Source organism: Bactrocera oleae, chromosome 6, assembly GCF_042242935.1.
Source record: "Bactrocera oleae isolate idBacOlea1 chromosome 6, idBacOlea1, whole genome shotgun sequence".
NCBI lineage: Eukaryota > Metazoa > Arthropoda > Insecta > Diptera > Tephritidae > Bactrocera > Bactrocera oleae.
In genome coordinates, this window is record NC_091540.1 from 236824 (window position 1) to 256246 (window position 19423).

Sequence of the window (19423 nt, forward strand, 5' to 3'; positions counted from 1 at the left end):
TAATTAACAGAAGCTTTTAATAAATATTAGTAAAACAGAAGATTAGAAGAGATGATCCTTTGCGTCACAGGAATGAAAAATTGTACTTTTTATTTTTTCTTTATTAAAAAGTTAAATCATAAATAAAGACTATACCAGAAGTGATAATAATTATATAAAGAGTACCGCGCACTCAGTCCAAAGTAGCACCTGTTGGCAAAAGTGATTCTGCATTGAATTTCATAGCTGACATTGTTGATGCTGGTTTCAAGATAAACGAACTTATCTACAACTTCAAAGTTATGACTGTCAACAGTGAAGTAGGAGCCAAAACGCTAATGCGCTGACTGTTTGTTTGATAACAGAAGATATTTTGTCTTGTCCTCGTTCACCACCAGATTGATTCGCTTGTATTCGAAATGGTTCAAAACGGATCACTATAACATATAGCTGCAATACAAACTGAACTGAATTAAACAAAAGTTATATTTAATAAAAGTTATATTTTTCAAGCGGCCAAATTTCCTGAAATCATCCAAAACATAACTCGGAAAAACTTAATTATAATAATATATAATAAAACGAATTTTAGACCTGTCGGCAACCTTATTTTTACTGTCAATAAACACAATAAAGTATATCGCATAAACTTTGCAACTCTTTCGATATAAATAGCATGTATATTCACAGAAAATATACACTAGCGAGAAATTAAAAACGTAGAACCTCCATAGTGCATTTTGCATTTCTGTTTCTTCCAATTGTATATACATATATATATATATATACATAGACTTCTCTGCTAGCTGCTGATTTGATTGCCAGTCGAAATGTTGGCTTGAATGCACATATATGTAAGTCTATAATTGCTTATTTCCATGCGACAAATTGATTGCGAGATTGACAAGCAAGACACGATTCTACAGCTCTACCTCTATCGCTGACATCGCCAACAATTGCAAATATTTATAGCGCCACCCCCCACTAAAGTGTGTGCAGTCACTGCAATTGTGGTATTGGTTGTTTACTATTTCGCAACTGATGCAATTACAATGCATACTTATGAGGGTGGAGTTACACTGAGAGGAGAATCAAAAAATTTCATATTTGGTACTAAAAATAATTTCAATGAGAATCCAAACGAAGGTCTAGTCCCTGCAATCGAGTTTAAATTACAACATGACATGTTTTTTCTTTTGGTATGACTTTTTTCTTCGTCTACATTCACCTCACATGGTTGCCAAAAATTTTTACATATTTTAATGCTAATTACATACTAATTGGGCAATTAGTTAACTGCTAAATGTTATGATAAATTGAGATAATTTAGTAATTAAACTGCTAAATTAAATATTTGCGTGAATATACTCTAGTCATAGTGCTGTTGCAATGAAATTGAGGGGTTATATCCGCCTGTGAATTTCTAGAAATCGATTTTTTGCAGAGATATCGACTGTACATACATATATTTGAAAATATTAACAGAAAATTATAAATTACACCGACAAATGATTTCAGATATATTTGTCAAATAATTATCCAAGAAATAAGATTTTTGATATTAATTTGAGGTCGCAGGTCCTCCAGGTGATCGGCTACAGTTTAAAGTATATTAAATTCTGTAAATTTACATTATTTTTATTTTTACTTGCAAGTGGATAAACAATCCCGATCTGATATATTCGACTTACATACATCTATATTTTTTCTTGACAACAGCAGAATAAATGTCAATGCAATAGCTGAGCACCTTAATCGGGATATAAGTCTGAATAATAACTGAAAAAAATCGGTTTAAGGTATGAGTTTTGGCTTAAGGTAATAAATTCTAAAGCGGGAACACACTTGAAGTCGATCAAGCTATGAGCCGTAATCGACGGAGCGTTTATCATAAGTATAGTATTTAAAAAAAAAGGTTATTTCTAAAAAAATATATAGTAGACTCAGAATTGACAGAATTGGAAAGACATGAAATAAGCTTCTTCTATATATATTCCACGCTATAATCTACACATTTTGAAGAGTGATGGCGTAGGCCTAATATTGCCTTCGCTGTAAAATATACCCTTATCGTATGAACCTTAGACTAAGCCTGAAATCTACCGTAACCGCATTTTGTTATATGTACTTCTACTACCTTCGGAAATTTACTGACATTTCTTCTATATATTATATGGTAAGCTCATGTCCTGCCTGACTTAGCCTCAGTACTTTTTTCTATATACATAACTACATATTAATGTGCAAATTTTTTTCGAAATAACCTCTTTTAAAAATTCTCTTTAGACAAACGACTCTCAAATGTACTTATATTTTGTCAGGGTGAGGGCGATTCGCTGTAAAAACATCTACAAATAAAATATACATATATATGTATAGAATATGTAGGTATATACAATGTGTATATGCCAGAGGCAATTCGGATTGACCACATATTATTTGATTTGCAATATAATTACGCTTTGCGGTTACATACTACCTCGGAAAAATTTAATAATAACTGTAATATGCAAACTGAATATCGGAGTACACATACTTGGGTTGATACGTGTATTTTCGGAGTTGGGCACTAAGGATTGGGTATTAAACTACACTCGTGCGGTTTGTCAAGAGATGGCGTAGCTTGATTATTATTCCATTGTTCCGATATTCTATACATCCGTTAAAAAGCCCTATGCGTCTTGTTCAGTCATTCATTTGAAGCGAAAGCACCAATAAATAATTTTTTTTCACTCAAATGTGTCGGTTTTGCGTGTCAGAAATGTCGCTTTAACGCTACAAGAAGAAGTTGTTTTTGCATACGATTATAAATGGTGATGAAAAATGGATCCATGACGCCAAGGTAATGTATTGTCTGTATTTGCAGGAATCAGAAGGGAGTGATGTATTATGAGCTTCTAAAACCAGGTGAAACCATTAATGAGGAACGCTACTCAAGACAGCCCGACCGGGCATGACACTCGACCGCTTAAAAACTATTTGAAAAACAGCGGCTTTGAAGTTTTGTCTCAACCGCCTTATAGTTCAAACTTCGGCCCTTCTGAATACCATTTTTTCTGGTCGATGCAGAACGCCCTGACTGGAATACGGTTCACATCGGAACAAGGTATCAAAATCTGGTTTGATTCATTCTTGGCCTCTTAGTCGGCGCAGTTATTTTGAAATGGAACCCATCAATTGCTATAAAGCTGGGAAGAGTGTTTAAGCTTCAGATGGGCAATACTTTGAATTATACTACTGTACATGTTGTTGGAACCCATCAATTGCTAGAAAGCTGGGAAGAGTGTTTAAGCTTCAGATGGGCAATACTTTGAATTATACTACTGTACATGTTTTTCTTAAAGATATGTTCAACGTTTGAAAAAAATTTAAAAATATAGAATATGATTGAGTAATTCAATGAAACGGATATATCACTAGGGGCACTAGTTATAACCTAGAAAGAAAAGTTATTTAGCCTTAGATAAAAGTTATTTGTGGTGATGAATACTATTCAAACAAATGTTAAGCGAATTTTCAAAGAACAAAAAAATTATCTTATTCTTCCTTAAGATAACTAAACTTTTCAAAATACCTCTGATAAAAAATATTTCAAACCTGTTAGAGCCCAAATTTGGCTCCTATGACTATACTTTTAGACCAAGTAATAAATGATTTACGATAGCAAATTAGATATTACTAGCAGGTCACTCCACTTGCCATTCAACTTGGGGAAAGAGGAACTCATATAGACGATGAGATGTGAACATCGAACTTATTATATTAGAAATTTTCGAATTTTCTAATGCGTCTAGTATTTCGGAGCATATTCAATTCACAGAAACAATCAAATTGTTCCTCTTTATGATAGTACAGATATTTAAAATTATTTTAAACGGCCGGACAAAGATTTTCGAACATTCATTTGTTAAAGAATATTTGGACGACCAATAAAAGTGGTTTCAACCACTAATCCCAACAATTCTCTTGTTAGTCCAGAAATATAAACACTAACCCATGTATTATATTAATGTCATTATAGCTACGCTACTGCGATAATATCAAGTAAATATGGACGATTCTGCATGCAATAGACATATTAATATTTTGCAATGACAACTTACGGCAATGGACGCTGGTGTCTGCTGTTGACAAGAGTACAGGAACACAAGCCACACTTTGAAGCACATACATATTTGCTAATATATGCATAACAAATGTTATATGTATATGTGAGTATTATCTTGTTAGCAAGCACGTCCATTTTGTATTTGCATTTAAGCGGTTTCCGTCAAAATCGGATTACAGCTTATCTACTATATGCATACATGCAACCCTGAAGATTTTAAAAGTATGCCAATAATGATTTTTCCTGCATTTTGTACAACATCGCGCAAAATTATAGTATACATCAGGATGGGTCAAAAAAAAAATTCGCTTGATACCCTGAAAAAAGGTTCGTAGACTCCTCTAAGAAGGTCTCTCCAAGTATGAGCTCTTAAATGTAATATGACCTTCCTGTCCGCCTTATACTTGTAGTCTTCTATTTTGTTTTAAATTACCAGATAGAAATTCAAGTCTCTTCTAACTAAATATATAAAAATAATAAAATATCTCGTTTCATAGATTTTGTAGGAAATTGAATACTCTATAATAAAGGTCTCTTAAATTTTTTTCGTTCACCTAATCGTTTACAAGTTTATAAGATTTAATTTTTTTTCAAAGGAATTTTATAACTCAATGAAAAAAATCATTACAAATCAAAAAACTCATAATTTTGTAGGAAATTTAATACTCTACAAAATTTTTTCGTATAATTCTTCGATTAAGTTAAGAGATATTCATCGTCAAACATGAATGCATATTATATATATTTATATACATACATTTTTTTTAAATTATAATATTACTATTTTTCTGTGTACCAGGCGAAAAAAAAAATATATTTATTAAAAAAAATATATTTGTTTTTTTTTTAGCCACCCTAGTATAAATAATGTATATAATATTATATACAATGAAGAAAAATTTAGGAAACACCGACCCTTATCAAAAAAAACTTTAATAAAGCAAACGAAAATAAATTCAACCCAAGAGATAAAGATCTCTTATGGGTTTATTTGATTCTACACAAATTAACATGCTTTTGGTCAGCTTAATATCATCATAGCTGTTTGTATGACATTATGGATGGCCAAACAAACCAAAACAATCAAAGTTTCAATCATTTGATGTTAGTTTGCAAATAAAATAAATTTGGGACACACACAAACGAACACGAAAATTATAAAGAGCACACCGAAAGTCGAAAGCAAACAAGTTTCTGGGAAATAAATCAAACGCAAATACCGTTATATTAATATGCCAACAATCATTGGTAGACAGTGTGTTTGATAAGGACATTTGACAAGGATAACAAAAGAACAAACATATAAATACAAATTATTTTATTGCCATAATGGGAAATAAATGAAGTTTTTTTGGTATATAAAAAAAAATGAAAGGGCAGCAACAAAAAGGATAATGAGGTCCTTATATTCAATACTTTGTATAGAAAACACCATCAGTAACCGTAATATTTTGATAAATGCTTAATATTAGAGAAATTCTTTAATAAATAATCTGACGAGGGTAATAACGATGTCCGTATCCAAATAAAAGCTTTCTCTTTAAAAACAAACATACCCGTTAGTTACGAACAAATTTTACTCACCAGAGTTACCATTTAGTCTCATAACCTAGAGTTGCCAACTACCATGGCTTACCAAACAGTATTACAGATTTTCTATATAACCCTTATGTTAGTAACCAACTTTACCGACGTCTTTTAGCAACCGAGTACCGGGGTACACGAACTGAGTACTATTATTATTTTGTTTATTTTATTAAAAAAAAAGCTGTGAGTGTAAGCACTCACCAGTCTGCTCAAAACATAAGGCATATACGTATGTATATTATATAATAATAGTATTGATAACTACCTCAGGAAATATTACATATCGTACTTATTTTAAAAGTATTATAATTAATTTTTCGAATAATAAAAATATAAATATAGAATACATTTTAAGGTATATCGTATATTTTACTTTTGATATCTCTAGTTTTATATCACTTGCTGTGATCTAGCGAAAACTCTAATATTTAATATATTTGCCAAGATTCAAGTTCATTTCCCTTTGTGGCTGATTATAACAAACCTTTGATCGTGTTAGAAGCACTTTATTCAATACCCTAATTTTTAACGACCTCTCTAAACCGTTAGGTGGCCCTTCTAGAGTGAAAGCCTAAAAAACTGCGATTTTTGGGAATTTAAACAAAACTAAGACTACATTTACACATACTCCGCGAGTTACACGTGATCTCCGACGGCGCTTAAAAATTCTCAACAAGAAGGTATTGTCCATAAAATGACCCACGAAACAAATTAAAATTGACAAAATGGCGGGCGGTAAAAAAATTTTATTTTACCAAAAATGTTGGTAGTTTTTGGGTTGCCAAAATTCTATGTTGGATCAGATTAAATAACAACTGTATAGGGAACCGAGATATCCCTCAGGCAAATTTAAAAAGTGTAATTTTGAAAAAAATGCGTTAAAATAAACCTGTTGGAGCTGATTGAACTGAGTCAGCACAGCTTAACTCCATTGATGTAGCAGGTGCATAATTTTTCAACAACACATTGTCTTGCATCATGACACGAAAAATTAGAAGAATGAGGCAAAAAACAAGTGAAAATACAAAAGTTAAAAAGTACAAAGGATGACAATAAATAAATCTGCATTAAAATATATCATAATATATGTAGCTTTCTTGTATCCTTTAAGAAGTATACAACATTGTATTATATACTATTGTTAAGTAATGCCGTTATTTGGATAATAATTAATTAATTTCATTTTTGAAACTTCACCCTTCTAAGAAAACAAGACAAAACCACTTTAACACAATGTTAGACCATTCTTAAATCAGAAACAGATAGAAGTATATGTAGATCTTCAAGAAAATTTGTGATAAAAACCCTAAATTCAATTTACACCGTAAGTACATGTGAAAACAGACATACGAAAGTAAGTAACCAACTCCAACCAATATGTAGATTTACCAATAATGCCCTAGAATTCACATATCCGAGAAGGTAGCATAACCCTTCACTAGCGCCTAGCAGGATCCTTGAATGTATTATACAAGGGTGCTGACTCTATGTTACGCCATAGATCGCAGTGTAACTTTAATCACTATTCTATTCTCTTCTAAAGCTTGGACCATCTCGAAACGAAGAATGGGTTTTAAAAGGAACTTTTTTATAACAGAGATAAGCTTTGAGGTTTCTCATGGCATGTCATGGGATGACCGCTATTAGAAAAGTAATTTCTTTCTTTAAGTTAGTTGAAAGTACATATCTGCAAGCCGTATAACTTTAAAACAGTTCAGAGAATTAAAACTCCGAGTTTAATTCGGCTAGGTAGGTATTTAGGACAGATGTCTAACGACGCACCTAGGCCTTTAGAAGGCCAATTGTGAATAAAGTGACTCTTTTCACAGATAATCTCCAATGTCAATCCAAAAAAAATTGCAGAAAACGCACCGCCGGACTGCTGTAAGGGTAAAATGCCCCAAATAAAAATAACATATAATATTATACCTTCGTATAAATTCTCCTAATATATAATAATATAGTAGTAGTATCGCCATCAAGCTGAAGAAGAAATTGAGTGCGCCATGAATAAATTACTGGGGTAACAGCAATATGAGACGAGCGCGTTCATGCGGTTTCATATAGCTAGACAAATCAGCTTTGTCTCCACGAGTGGTCAGCCGTCTGCCACGCTGGCAGTCCCTCCACACAACAACAACACTGCAATGCGACATTATCTTACTGTTTGTCTTTTAGACAATCCTTCAACTGCTTGAACGTATGTGCGTGTGTTTGTATGTATGTACGAAATAATCACACTGACTACTAAGTACAACCGTTACTACTGTTGCCGCTGCCGCCCATTGGCTGTTTCGTCAGTGCGGCCACGACAAAGTATGTCATCTGCATATTTTGCATTCATTCATACAAATATAATATATAGTATTTTTCGTTTCACAACACTATTCTGCGAAAATAGCTGCAATGCATTTTGTTGTTGTTACTATTGCAACGCGTTGACGTGACTGCTGCAACATTACTTTGGTGTGGTTCAGCTGTCGCAGCGCAACAAACTGCTGCTGTGTGAAATAAAATATGAGTGCACTGATGTAAATACAGTCATATATACACATAAATACATATATACATACACAATTTTCCTTCCATGCAACCCAGTTTTGGGTTCTGAGTGTGACAAACTTTTCGTCCTTTCGCTGCGTGTTGTTGCGCAACGAATTTCTCATTCATTCATGCTGCCAATGACTCATCACTCGTGCTTTGAAATTTTCCATACAATTTCCATGACTGCATAGGTGTGTGTGTAATCTCTTTTTTCCATATACATATCTTCATATATATTATTTTATTATTTTCTCCACTATTCAAAAAGTGTCGGCTTGTAATTTTTTACTCTTCCATTCTTCTCTCGTTGCAGTGCACTCTTTGCCCCACTTAACGGTATTAAGTTTATCCGGTTGCAGTAAACTCACCGATGACGGCGTCGAATTGATTGCCGAGAATCTGCAGAAGTTACGTGCCCTCGATTTGTCTTGGTGTCCGCGCATAACGGACGCATCGCTGGAGTATATTGCCTGTGATCTGAATCAGCTGGAGGAGCTGACGTTGGATAGGTAAGTTTGAAAAAAAACTAAAAACGTTATACGTAAAATATCAAAAATTATATCAGCAATTTAAAGAAATGGACCCGATTAGGGAGAATCCGGAAAATACGGTTAATAGGATTACAGATATAGCGATGGTATATACTATGTAATATCGCATAATATCTTTAGAGTTTCTCGATCAACCTACATTTTTTTAAAATTGGATCAAATACTGTTCGAGGTTTGGTCTCTAAAACCTACATAACAAGGTGCAGTCTATTTTAGTATATTATCGAATGATATTATTTTATCGATGCCCCTAGAGTCAGACTTTAACATATGCCCATGCTAGATTAGAAATCTGATGAAAAAAAATACAAGAAAAGACATTAACTTCGGCTGTACCGAAGCTACAGTATCATTCAGCATTTCTCATCGTACATTAGATCTGAACATGCTAAGATATTCTAAGAAAAATTTGAGCTTTTTATTCTCTTCTCGGTCTCTTCGGTATGATTATGGAGCTCTGATTATTTAATAAAAACATACAAATCTTTGTTCAAGGGCATCTTTGAATATTCTTGAAGTGCTTAGTCGTTTTTAAAACTTATCTAGGAATCCAGAAGTAGTTTAGAGGCGGCCTAATTCGTATATGACCCGCCGTATACACCAGATACATGAGAAAGTCACCTTAAACTTATAAAACTAGTCTCTATACATTTCCATCTTAAACATAATCTAATAATTATGATTTGCTATATTGTACAACTTATGAAAAATCGCTTTTTTTTGTCTCTTTCCATCGTTTCAGATGCGTACACATTACCGACATCGGTGTCGGTTACATCTCGACCATGCTCTCACTAACCGCACTCTTTCTACGCTGGTGTTCACAAGTGCGTGACTTCGGACTACAACACTTATGCTCCATGCGTAATCTACAAGTACTCTCGCTAGCCGGCTGTCCACTGCTCACCTCCTCCGGCCTATCCAGTCTAATACAACTACGTCATTTGCAAGAACTCGAGTTGACCAATTGTCCGGGAGCCTCACATGAGCTGTTCGATTATTTGAAAGAGCATTTGCCACGTTGCTTAATCATTGAATAATACGTTTACATAACTGCAGCGTTAATTGCATTTGCCATGTGCAAGAAGCCGCAGGCGTGGAGCAATTTATTGGGAGCAGTTGGACATACAGATGCAACTCTTTCACAGCTAATAATGCATGTGGCTATGGCTCGGAGCGGAGCGGCAACCGGGAGGTGATTCTGAAGTTAGAATTCGTGTTAATATAAATTTTGTGTTGATAAAAAACTGAACTGAAAAATGTGTGAAACAAGTGTATACATACTTACTATACACACTGTTGATAGATAAATGTTGAAAAAATATCACCAAAAGTGTACACGGAAATGGTTATTTTTTGTTTGAAAAATATGTTTGTAAAGTTTTTTTAGTTATTTATTTATATTTTTGAATTTTTACTAAAGTTCCAAATTTTTTTTTCTAAAAATAAAAATTTACTAAAACAAAAAAAAAATAAAGACAACTATGCAAACATATTCTTCAAACCTTTAATGACAGTAAATATATGGGTACACAATTGTTCTTGCGTAATTTTCCTAAAACTTAGTTTACAACTTTCATACAAAAATTACAAAAACAATATAGTTGAAATATGGTAAACTGAGCAATTTAAAATAATCTAATCTAGTATATTTATATTATTGATAAACAATGCAAATGTTCCTCAAACTAAAAAAAAAAAAACAATTTTAAGAATAATATTATATTTAAAATTTCTTTAAACCAAAGCCATGAAGGTTTCTAGAGCAAAAATTTTAAACAACTTAGAACACTGTTGCCATAATTTATTATAAAAATGTTAAGTAGTATATATGAGTATGCAATTATTAACCGGTTATACAAAAAATTTAATGAAAATTTCATATTTCATTATTCTTTTTTTAATAACTCGTGGCAAGATTTTGAATTTTTACTTATTATTTTTTGTCTTTGTTTTATCACTTAACATCTTCGAAAATGTTAAAATCTGTCGAAAAGAAATTTCAAAAAATATCAATTTTTACATGTAGTTGTTTATTAATTGTATTTTGTATATGTACATATGTATATATATTTTTTTTTTGAGGTTACATATGTGTTTGTAACATTTCAGGTTATATGTTTAATTAGCAAAAATTTAAACTTAAATCTACTTTCTACAGCTCAAGTGATTTTGTAAGGTCATTAGTAAAATAAAAAATTTTCGAATGAGCTCTAGTGGACCTTTCAAAAATGTTAAAAGCTATCATTTTTTTTAATATTAAGTTTACGTCTTGAACAAAAACTAATTATCGCTTCAAATCACGCAACTTTATTAAGAACTAATTTAAAAATTAATTCTATATTGATGAAAACATACTATTATTAGATAAATTGATTAGCTTTGCTATCTGCTACCTCATATCATTTTTTTTTCCTTATTATAATTCTGTCAGCCATGGTTAAAAGCAAAGGCCTCGAAATATTTTACATATTTCAAAGACATATTTTTTTTAAAACACTTGGGACTGTGATTTAATGTTTTAGGTTAGAATTCATACATTTTTATTCAGACGGTTTTATAGAACATATACATAAATGTCTTACCGGTCTGAAATTAACCTAGAACATCTTGACACTGCATAATTCACAAAGGTTTAAATTTAAGACCGTTAAATAATCAAATGATGAAAGAAAGAAATCTTCAAAGTCAACATCATAGGTTTTTAGTTGTTTAATTGATAGGAAAATGGACAGCGATCAAGGTGGATGAGCCAAAACTAGCCGCAGTGGCTTTATATTTTATGGAGCTCCACATTTCCTAGTAGTTAGGAATAACTCGAGCGAGGAGTTCAACAGAAAACTGATTTACTTTACAGGTTACAGTTAAAAAGGGATACTAAAGTGACATAATGCCAACAACAAATAGAATACTGCGATGATTAATGAAATAATATGGAATTTATTGTACATAAAATATTTATTTCGTTTTATTATGTAAGCTTCAGCTTTCATTACATTAAGTTAGTTAATTTTATGTTCAGCGATGATTTAAGTTCCACAATAAGTAATAAATCCGCCCACTTAATTGATATTCATAAAAATACATACATACATATGTATGTAATATAATATAATGCATAAAGTTCTACGCAAAAAAAATATAACAGCTACATTTTTTAATAGGTATATGTAATTGCCAAAACCTTTACTGAAATGTTCAAACTGAAAATTATAGCTAGAAGCTTTCAATTTTAAAATATTACGAATATGCTTTTATTCAAGTGAAATAAAAACACTCATTAAGCTTCCATATTCGCAAAGCTTTCAAACACTAAAACAAAAATTCACTTTCGTTAGAGCTTACGAACGCTAAATAAAACACATTTATTTCTCTTTAAAATGTTATGCGAAAGCCTTTTTAGCCGGGAAAGATTCTATTGAAAAGAATTAAGAAAACCCAATTAAAGAGTATTCACCTTCATTAGAGCTTTGAAACACTAAATCAAAAATATTATTTCACTTAGAAATATTATGCGAAAGCTTTCTTAGCTAGAAAATATTTTGTTTAAAAAAGAATAGGAAAATACAGCTAAGGAGCTTCCTTCTGCATAAGAACTTTCGAGTACTGAAACAAAAATTCGCATTGAAATAGTACCCGAAAGCTTTATTAACTGGGAAAGAAAGACAGTTATAGAGCTTTCACCTTCAAAAGAGCTTTCGAACATAAAATCAAATTAATTATTTCACTTCGAAATATTATAACAATATTATTACCGTATATTTTAATTTGGTAATTGTCTAAGTATTACACAAAAGCTTGCTTAACCGCTAACAAAAAAATATTTTATTGAAAAGAAATGAGAAAAAGCAGATAAAGAACTTTCACTTTTATTAGAGCTTTCCAATTATTAAAAAACAAACTATGTGTTTTCAGATATATAAGAAATTGTTTATCGTTCTACTTTTTTAAATATATTTTAATTAAAAAAATATATAATTCCGTTTTTTTAATAATTTATTTAGATGTTTTGATGTTATAACTTCTTTATCCATTAAAACAATAGTGTAAATGAGGAACGACTTAAATTTTGACGCATTAAAAAAGCTTTGAAAAAGCACTTGCAATTTAGCTTTAACTCTTTAACGCTGTTCTTTTAAAACTTTACCAAAAACAATAAGTAAAACTTGTAAAATACTCAACTACAGACGAATTGCAAATTTAAAATTAAAAAATATAGATATAAATAAAGAACGCAAAAACTACAAAATAAATTTTATGAGTAGGTACTAGCTATGAAAATAAAATATTTTCTAATGGCATAAATTCTTTAACAAAAAAACAGAACAAGTAAAGCTCGAAATACACTCTATTAAAAACAAATTTTGAAAAACTGAATTAATATATTTTTAAAAACATTCGAATTTCATTGTAGTGAAGCATGCCAAATCAAAATTCTTCATTTTGATAAATTTGATGCCAAGAAAACTTGTAAAATGTCTTGAACAGAGCGAAATGTTAATGCAGGGTATTGAAAGCTTCGAAATACGAGAGAAGTGAAAGCTTAAGCGATAAAAATATGAAATAAATGTTTAACTAAAATATAAATGTTTAACATGCAACAAATAAATAAAATAAATATATAAAAATTATAAAAGGAGCGAGCATAAATAACTGTATTAAAAATAAGAGCGAAAAAAGCTACATTTTTATATGCATGGAAAAGCTTTAAAACTTTGCCGTAGATTACCAACAAACAAAGCGTAGTTACTTGTAGAAGAAAACATACCAAAGGAGTTGAATATATAAAATATATCAAACTCTTAGTTAGAAAATGGAAAACTTATGAAAAAACAGATCAAAATAGAGCACCAAAATATTATGGAAAAATGTAAAGGAAATGAGGAAATATGATATATTAAAATGAAACAGGTCGAAAAGCTCATACCAAAGAATGTAATACAAATTAAGACAACAAGAAATAGGTAGAAAGTGAAAAAGGACAAAGTGAGAGAGACAGCTGAAAAAAGAAAAAAAGGAAATTTTAAGAATAAAGTGAAAAAAATATATAAAAGTACGTATGAATATATGGAAGATAATGAAAATACAAAAATTGAAAGGGTATTGAAAAAATATATCCATACAAAAAAGTGGAAACAATTGAAACTGGAGATTGCAAACCGCAGCATGTAAATAAAAAAGGAGTAAAAAAATAAATTAATTAAAATATATATCAAAACAAAGTAAGCTACCCAAGTAAGGTGCGTTCCCATTAAAAAATCTATGTAACCGGAACCAAGTATTTATCCGACCAAGCAACAACAACCCAGTAGCATTACTTAAAACTATTTCAGGAATTTTTATGCTGCTACAACAACAACAAAAACTAAAGAAATATAAAAATCTACCAAAGTGATGAGAAATTGGACAGAATTGAAAAAGGAGGCGCGCATACAAATACAGTGAATAAAATAATTTGAAAAAAATATATATATGTTTATAAATAAAGAAAATGGGATTAAAATATAAAAAATATAGGAAAAACTCTTAAATAAATATATAAAAGGAGAGAGCAAGAGCAAAAAAGGAGATAAGAAAAAAAATCAGAAAAACTCTAAAGAAGCTAGTTTTTGAGACGAACCAAAGTAATAGATGATAAAAAATAAATAACTAACAAAAAGCGTGAAAAGAAATGAAAATAACAAGCTTTTTAAGAATATATGGTGGAGCTTGAAATAAATGTCATAAGAAGCGAAACAAAGAAAAAATAAAAAAATAAAGCATTAATCTAATAACAAAGACAAAATTTTCTCTGAATCATGAATAATGTATGTAGTTTAAAAAATAAAAATACATTAAATTTGGCAATTGATATTAAACAAAATAACTTTTAGCATAAACAAAAATAAATTGTAATATAAATAATAAATTAAAAATCTAGAATGAGCACACATTATTAAAAACAAAGGAAAAATTTATAAAATATTACGAAAAAAAACTCTATTAAATAAAACTAAGTATGGGGCGTTATTACTGATTTTCTAAAATTGTGCAATACACATTATAGTGCAAACCTCTTTAAGCTAAATATAATTTAATAACGAAATCATACTTTTAATTAATTTATTTATAAAATATTTATGAATGTGTTATGGATTACATTTTAGTGTGTGCAGACAGCATGATTGTCAATGTAGCGTAAAAAAATTAGTTGTGTAAAAAATGCAAGTAAATATTAAGTGAATTACAAATTTAAAAACTTTTCAAATAATTTTAAATTATGAAGATATTAAGACGTATACAGTGTACAAGTGTTGAAAGACGAAAAAATATGAAATTAGAACGCTCTTCAACAAAAAAAAATTTATATATTTTGCTTTATACTTAAAAGAAAAAAGCAAATAAAATTGGATACGTATACAAAACATTGAAAAGATACTCTGTTTTTGAATTAAGTGATAAAAAAATAAACAAAAAATAATCTTAGTAAGCAGCTATGATAAATATTGTTTCAAATTAAGTAAAAGCATGCAAAGACCACAAATGAAATGCGAATTTGAAAATAAAATATTTCAAAATGAAAAATCACCGTAGTGAAATATTGTTTTTTATTTGTAGGAACGGATTTGGATACTGCAGCATAAACAAGTAAAAATGTTAACATCGACTGCGGTGAAGCTATAATACCCTTCACAAAATGGCATAAAAAATCTGTATCTTGAAAAGTGTTAATCAGTTTGAATGACAGCTTTATGCTATAGTTGTCCGATCTGAACAATTTAATAAGATATCACTTTTTAATACAACAAACCCCGTTTTCAAAAATATTTTAGCAATATCTTACCATAATACAACACTGAACCACAAGTCACTTATTCACTTAACACAGCTCAAATATAGAAAATACATTTTGTTTTTTGTATATAAAAAATTTATTTCATTCCTCATAGGCACCTTCGCCATCTTCGTCGTTTTCATATTCCGCATTATCCTCATCTTCATTTTCGTCACCCTCTTCCGCGCCCTGATTTTGTTGATCCCACCACGACAACACGCCTAAACCAGATTCATTAATGGCAGCCTTTAAATAATATAATTAAAAAGAAATTTCAACAAATACTTGTCGTACAATGCAACGTACCACTATTTTATAAGGTGTTTTAACTTCTTTTTGTTGCGATGACGCGGCTGCCACCGCCGCTGATGCCGATGCTGAGGTGCTTGCTTGCTGTACATCTGTTTTAGGCGGTCCAATGGGTGAGCTCTCTTCAAAAATTTCACGTGACACACGAAATTTGATAGGTTCACCGATATCCATAAACAAGTCATGTTTTGCACCATCTTCCAGCGGATATTCCCACACCCAAGCTTGTTCAGCTTCTTCAAAGCGGGAGGGGTGTTGTAACGCTGACGGTGGTATCAATATGTCGTCAAAGAAACCCAATGTTACGTGTACACCTTCTCGACTGCAGCTACGTATTTTACCTGTGAGTATGCTACCAATGGTGGGACGGAAGACAATGTAGCGAAACAGCACTTCGGTGTGTGAAGCGCCATCGCCGGGCAATATAATGGAGTCTTTCAAAGAAACTATATCTTTGAGCGCAATGCAAAGACCAAGATTTAACAGTACCTAAAGAGTTAGAATGAGTGATTGTTTAATTGTATTGTAAAATATAGCTGGATATTGCACATTGCTCACCTTGTTGGCTAACTTCCGGTTAATTTCGTCGCGTATCGCTTCAACCAATTTCAAATGAAATTGATCCGGCGCTATTCGTATAGTATCCTTCAATTCAGCGAGCACAAACATTTCTATTACTCCTTTTGTAATAAGTTATATTTGCTGAAAGATTTTTAATTATTAACAAATATAAGCAAAGCAAATTATTTCAAACATATTTACCGAAATTATCATTGCTTAAAAACTGTTTTGATTCGTTTAGGCAGGGCGTGCTTTTATCAGCTGTTCACCTGTCAACGCACTTTTTGTTTTGATGATGCAACGTAAACAAATGCGAATAAGAAAAAGGCTGATTCAACAAAATAGTACCATATTCCTTTAATTATAAAAAATTAAAATTAAAATTATATAAAAAATTATTAATAAAAAAATATATATATTTTATATATAATTTATGCTACACTTTAAAAGAAAGTACAATTATTGCTACAACTTTTTGAGCACTGCATAATAATGAAATATTATATGGGACAATTTATCCATTTTGTAAGCGAAAAGAATTAAAAAACCAAAATATTTGGACAATAAATGAAATCCTCACTTCACAATTAATGAAATTTAACAATTTTACGCAAGCCGATTTGAAATTATTATTTCACAACAAACTTATTGTGAACTGTTATTAAAAGGCTATTTAAGAAGCAGCAAAAACATTTACAAAATTTGGCACTCCTAAACATCAGCACGTGTCATGGATAATATGATCCGAAACCATGGTATAACCCCTTTACGATGACCAAATGTGTCACTCATCATCCTTGCCACCTGACAACCTGACTGTTGTTTTAATATTTATTGCAACGGCCAATTCGAAAAACGCATTCATGGATAGAAAAGCGGATACATAAAGTATTTGAATATTTAAAAAGGAATATCAAGAAATAAAAATATTTATCTCATTTTATGTAGTCTACAGACATTATGTTTTACTTCCACTTCTATTAACTTTGCCACATTTTCCTAAAAATATCTTGAGCAATGTATATGCTGCGTCAATGTGTGATAAAATTTTAACAATACACTGTTTTGCTGATTATAATATGGCAATGCCATGTGTAATGTCAGCATTGATATACTTCGATTTTCATTACGAAGTGGTCTTAGATTTCACAAAAGTATTTAATTTAGAAACGCTTAAAGAAAATATAAGAAATGGGCAACAATCACACTATTCAAGATATGATTAACGAATTGATAGCGGTGCCGCAGCGTAATGATATAAACATCAATCCCGAACACATTACAATGTTGGAAGGAGGATGTGCTTCAAGAAATATAGATGGTCGTAGGCGACATCCAGTTAGAAGGTCTACTACGATACCACGACGTCAATATCGAACACTAGGTTTGAACACATTACCCAAAACCGCGATGACATATCTAGAAGCAATGACAATACACCGTGTTTGGAGATGTTACGTGCGTGAAGCGCTGGGTATACGTCCTGGTGATTTTCTGCCCACAGTATATGAGAAAGGTCACGATCCCATTTGTCAATTGTTGATGAAAACTGATCTGCATGGGGCTAAAATGGAAGTACTGGCATCAAAATGCGAAACCTTGGTGGGATTGATTGGTGTTGTTGTGTTGGAAACGAAAAATATATTTAAAATGGTAGGCAAAGATGACCGTCTAAGATCGATACCGAAGCAAGACAGCGTATTTTGCATTACCATCGGAAATATAGAAGTTGTATGCTACGGCAAACAATTATTGACACGTAGCGCAGAGCGCAGCGTCAAGAAGGTAAAGGCCGCCTTTGATCCTTCTGGCGTCGATTAATAAGCGTCTTCACTAAAATTTAATAAAAATTGTCGAGTACAAAATACAAATAACTATACAAATATAGTTATATACTATTATAGCCATATGTCAATACTAGGTTAGGTTCCGTTTCTATAACAGTCGGGTTTACGTAACCGGAACGGACCCGGATTTTTTCCGGCCAAGGACTGTCAACTCGACAAAATTCTGCCGCTACAACAATAATAACAACTAGATTAGGTTAAAACAAGAATATGTATATTTTTTTTTTAGAATATTTGTATGCAAAGTATTGCTTAATATTCTAAACATGTTTTGCAATTAATTCAAATACTACTGTAATCTATAAAATTATCCTATATTATTATTATTTTTTTATAATTTTTTTTTTAAGTTATTTTTTTTAATTTTTTTTTTCACATATCACATATTAGTAATTACCATAGATAACTAACCATGCTCATATTCTTTCAATAATAAAATCAAAATTATACAAAAATATGTGTTTTTCTTTGGTTCTAAATACATAGTCTAGCGACCAGACGCACGTAAGTAACCATACTGCGTTCGTAAGCTTTTCTCAGGCCCTATTAATTCATTGGAAGTGGAAATACTGCAAGTGGTCGGGTAGTATCAAATACATGTGTTCACAGGTGGCACAACGTATACTAATTCAAATTCGAGTCCTCAACAATTCAAGATATAAGATGTCTTTTGCATAAATTGTTTTATTGACCATTACTGACGACGTGCCAGAAGTCAGATGGACCTACAGCCGGTCACCTAGGATATTAATGAACGGTTGTAGATTTGCAAACCGCGCATGCGCATTTTTGTTTGTATGCAGCCAAGTACATTACTAAATTAAGTATTCAATTGTTACATTTTTTGAAGCCACAAAAAATTAGCAGCACCAGGAGAAATCGAAATTGTAAAAATGTTGTTTGCTACTCTTAAGTTATCAAAAAAAAGTAAAAGATATACATACATATGATCAAGTGTCGTCATAAAAACGACTATAAATCAATCGAAGTGTTTCGCAGCTATTGTTCAGCGGATATGCCTCTGGTGTTTGGTTTATGCACAAAAATTCATATATTCAGAAAAAAATGTATACTTTTATACATACATAACATACTTTGCATAGACATGTTTTGCTTTTAAATT

At 31.2% G+C, this 19423-nt stretch overlaps 3 protein-coding genes across 8 annotated transcripts in view; 2 read left to right on the forward strand and 1 right to left on the reverse strand.

The window, feature by feature from the left end:
• Positions 1-15347, forward strand: part of LOC106619692 (F-box/LRR-repeat protein 16) — a 105778-nt gene extending 90431 nt beyond the window's left edge. For all 6 annotated transcript variants that reach the window (XM_036358428.2, XM_036358429.2, XM_036358425.2 and 3 more), the window contains exons 5-6: positions 8532-8727; positions 9512-15347. In XM_036358428.2, coding sequence (XP_036214321.1) covers positions 8532-8727; positions 9512-9809 — 494 coding nt within the window. In that variant the 3' untranslated portion in view covers positions 9810-15347. The remainder of the gene's footprint in view (positions 1-8531; positions 8728-9511) is intronic.
• A 309-nt stretch (positions 15348-15656) lies between these two features.
• On the reverse strand, positions 15657-16800 carry Polr3H (RNA polymerase III subunit H). The gene is made up of 4 exons (XM_070111897.1): positions 16655-16800; positions 16451-16594; positions 15890-16381; positions 15657-15829 (listed from the first exon to the last, which is right to left on the reverse strand). The coding sequence occupies exons 2-4, from the start codon at positions 16559-16561 to the stop codon at positions 15686-15688; spliced, it is 747 nt and encodes a 248-aa protein (XP_069967998.1). The 5' UTR covers positions 16562-16594; positions 16655-16800; the 3' UTR covers positions 15657-15685.
• Positions 16801-17531: 731 nt separating this feature from the next.
• Pop4 (ribonuclease P/MRP subunit POP4) lies at positions 17532-18757 on the forward strand. The gene has a single exon (XM_014237907.3). The coding sequence runs from the start codon at positions 17645-17647 to the stop codon at positions 18272-18274; it is 630 nt and encodes a 209-aa protein (XP_014093382.1). The 5' UTR covers positions 17532-17644; the 3' UTR covers positions 18275-18757.
• The last annotated feature ends 666 nt before the right edge of the window (positions 18758-19423 follow it).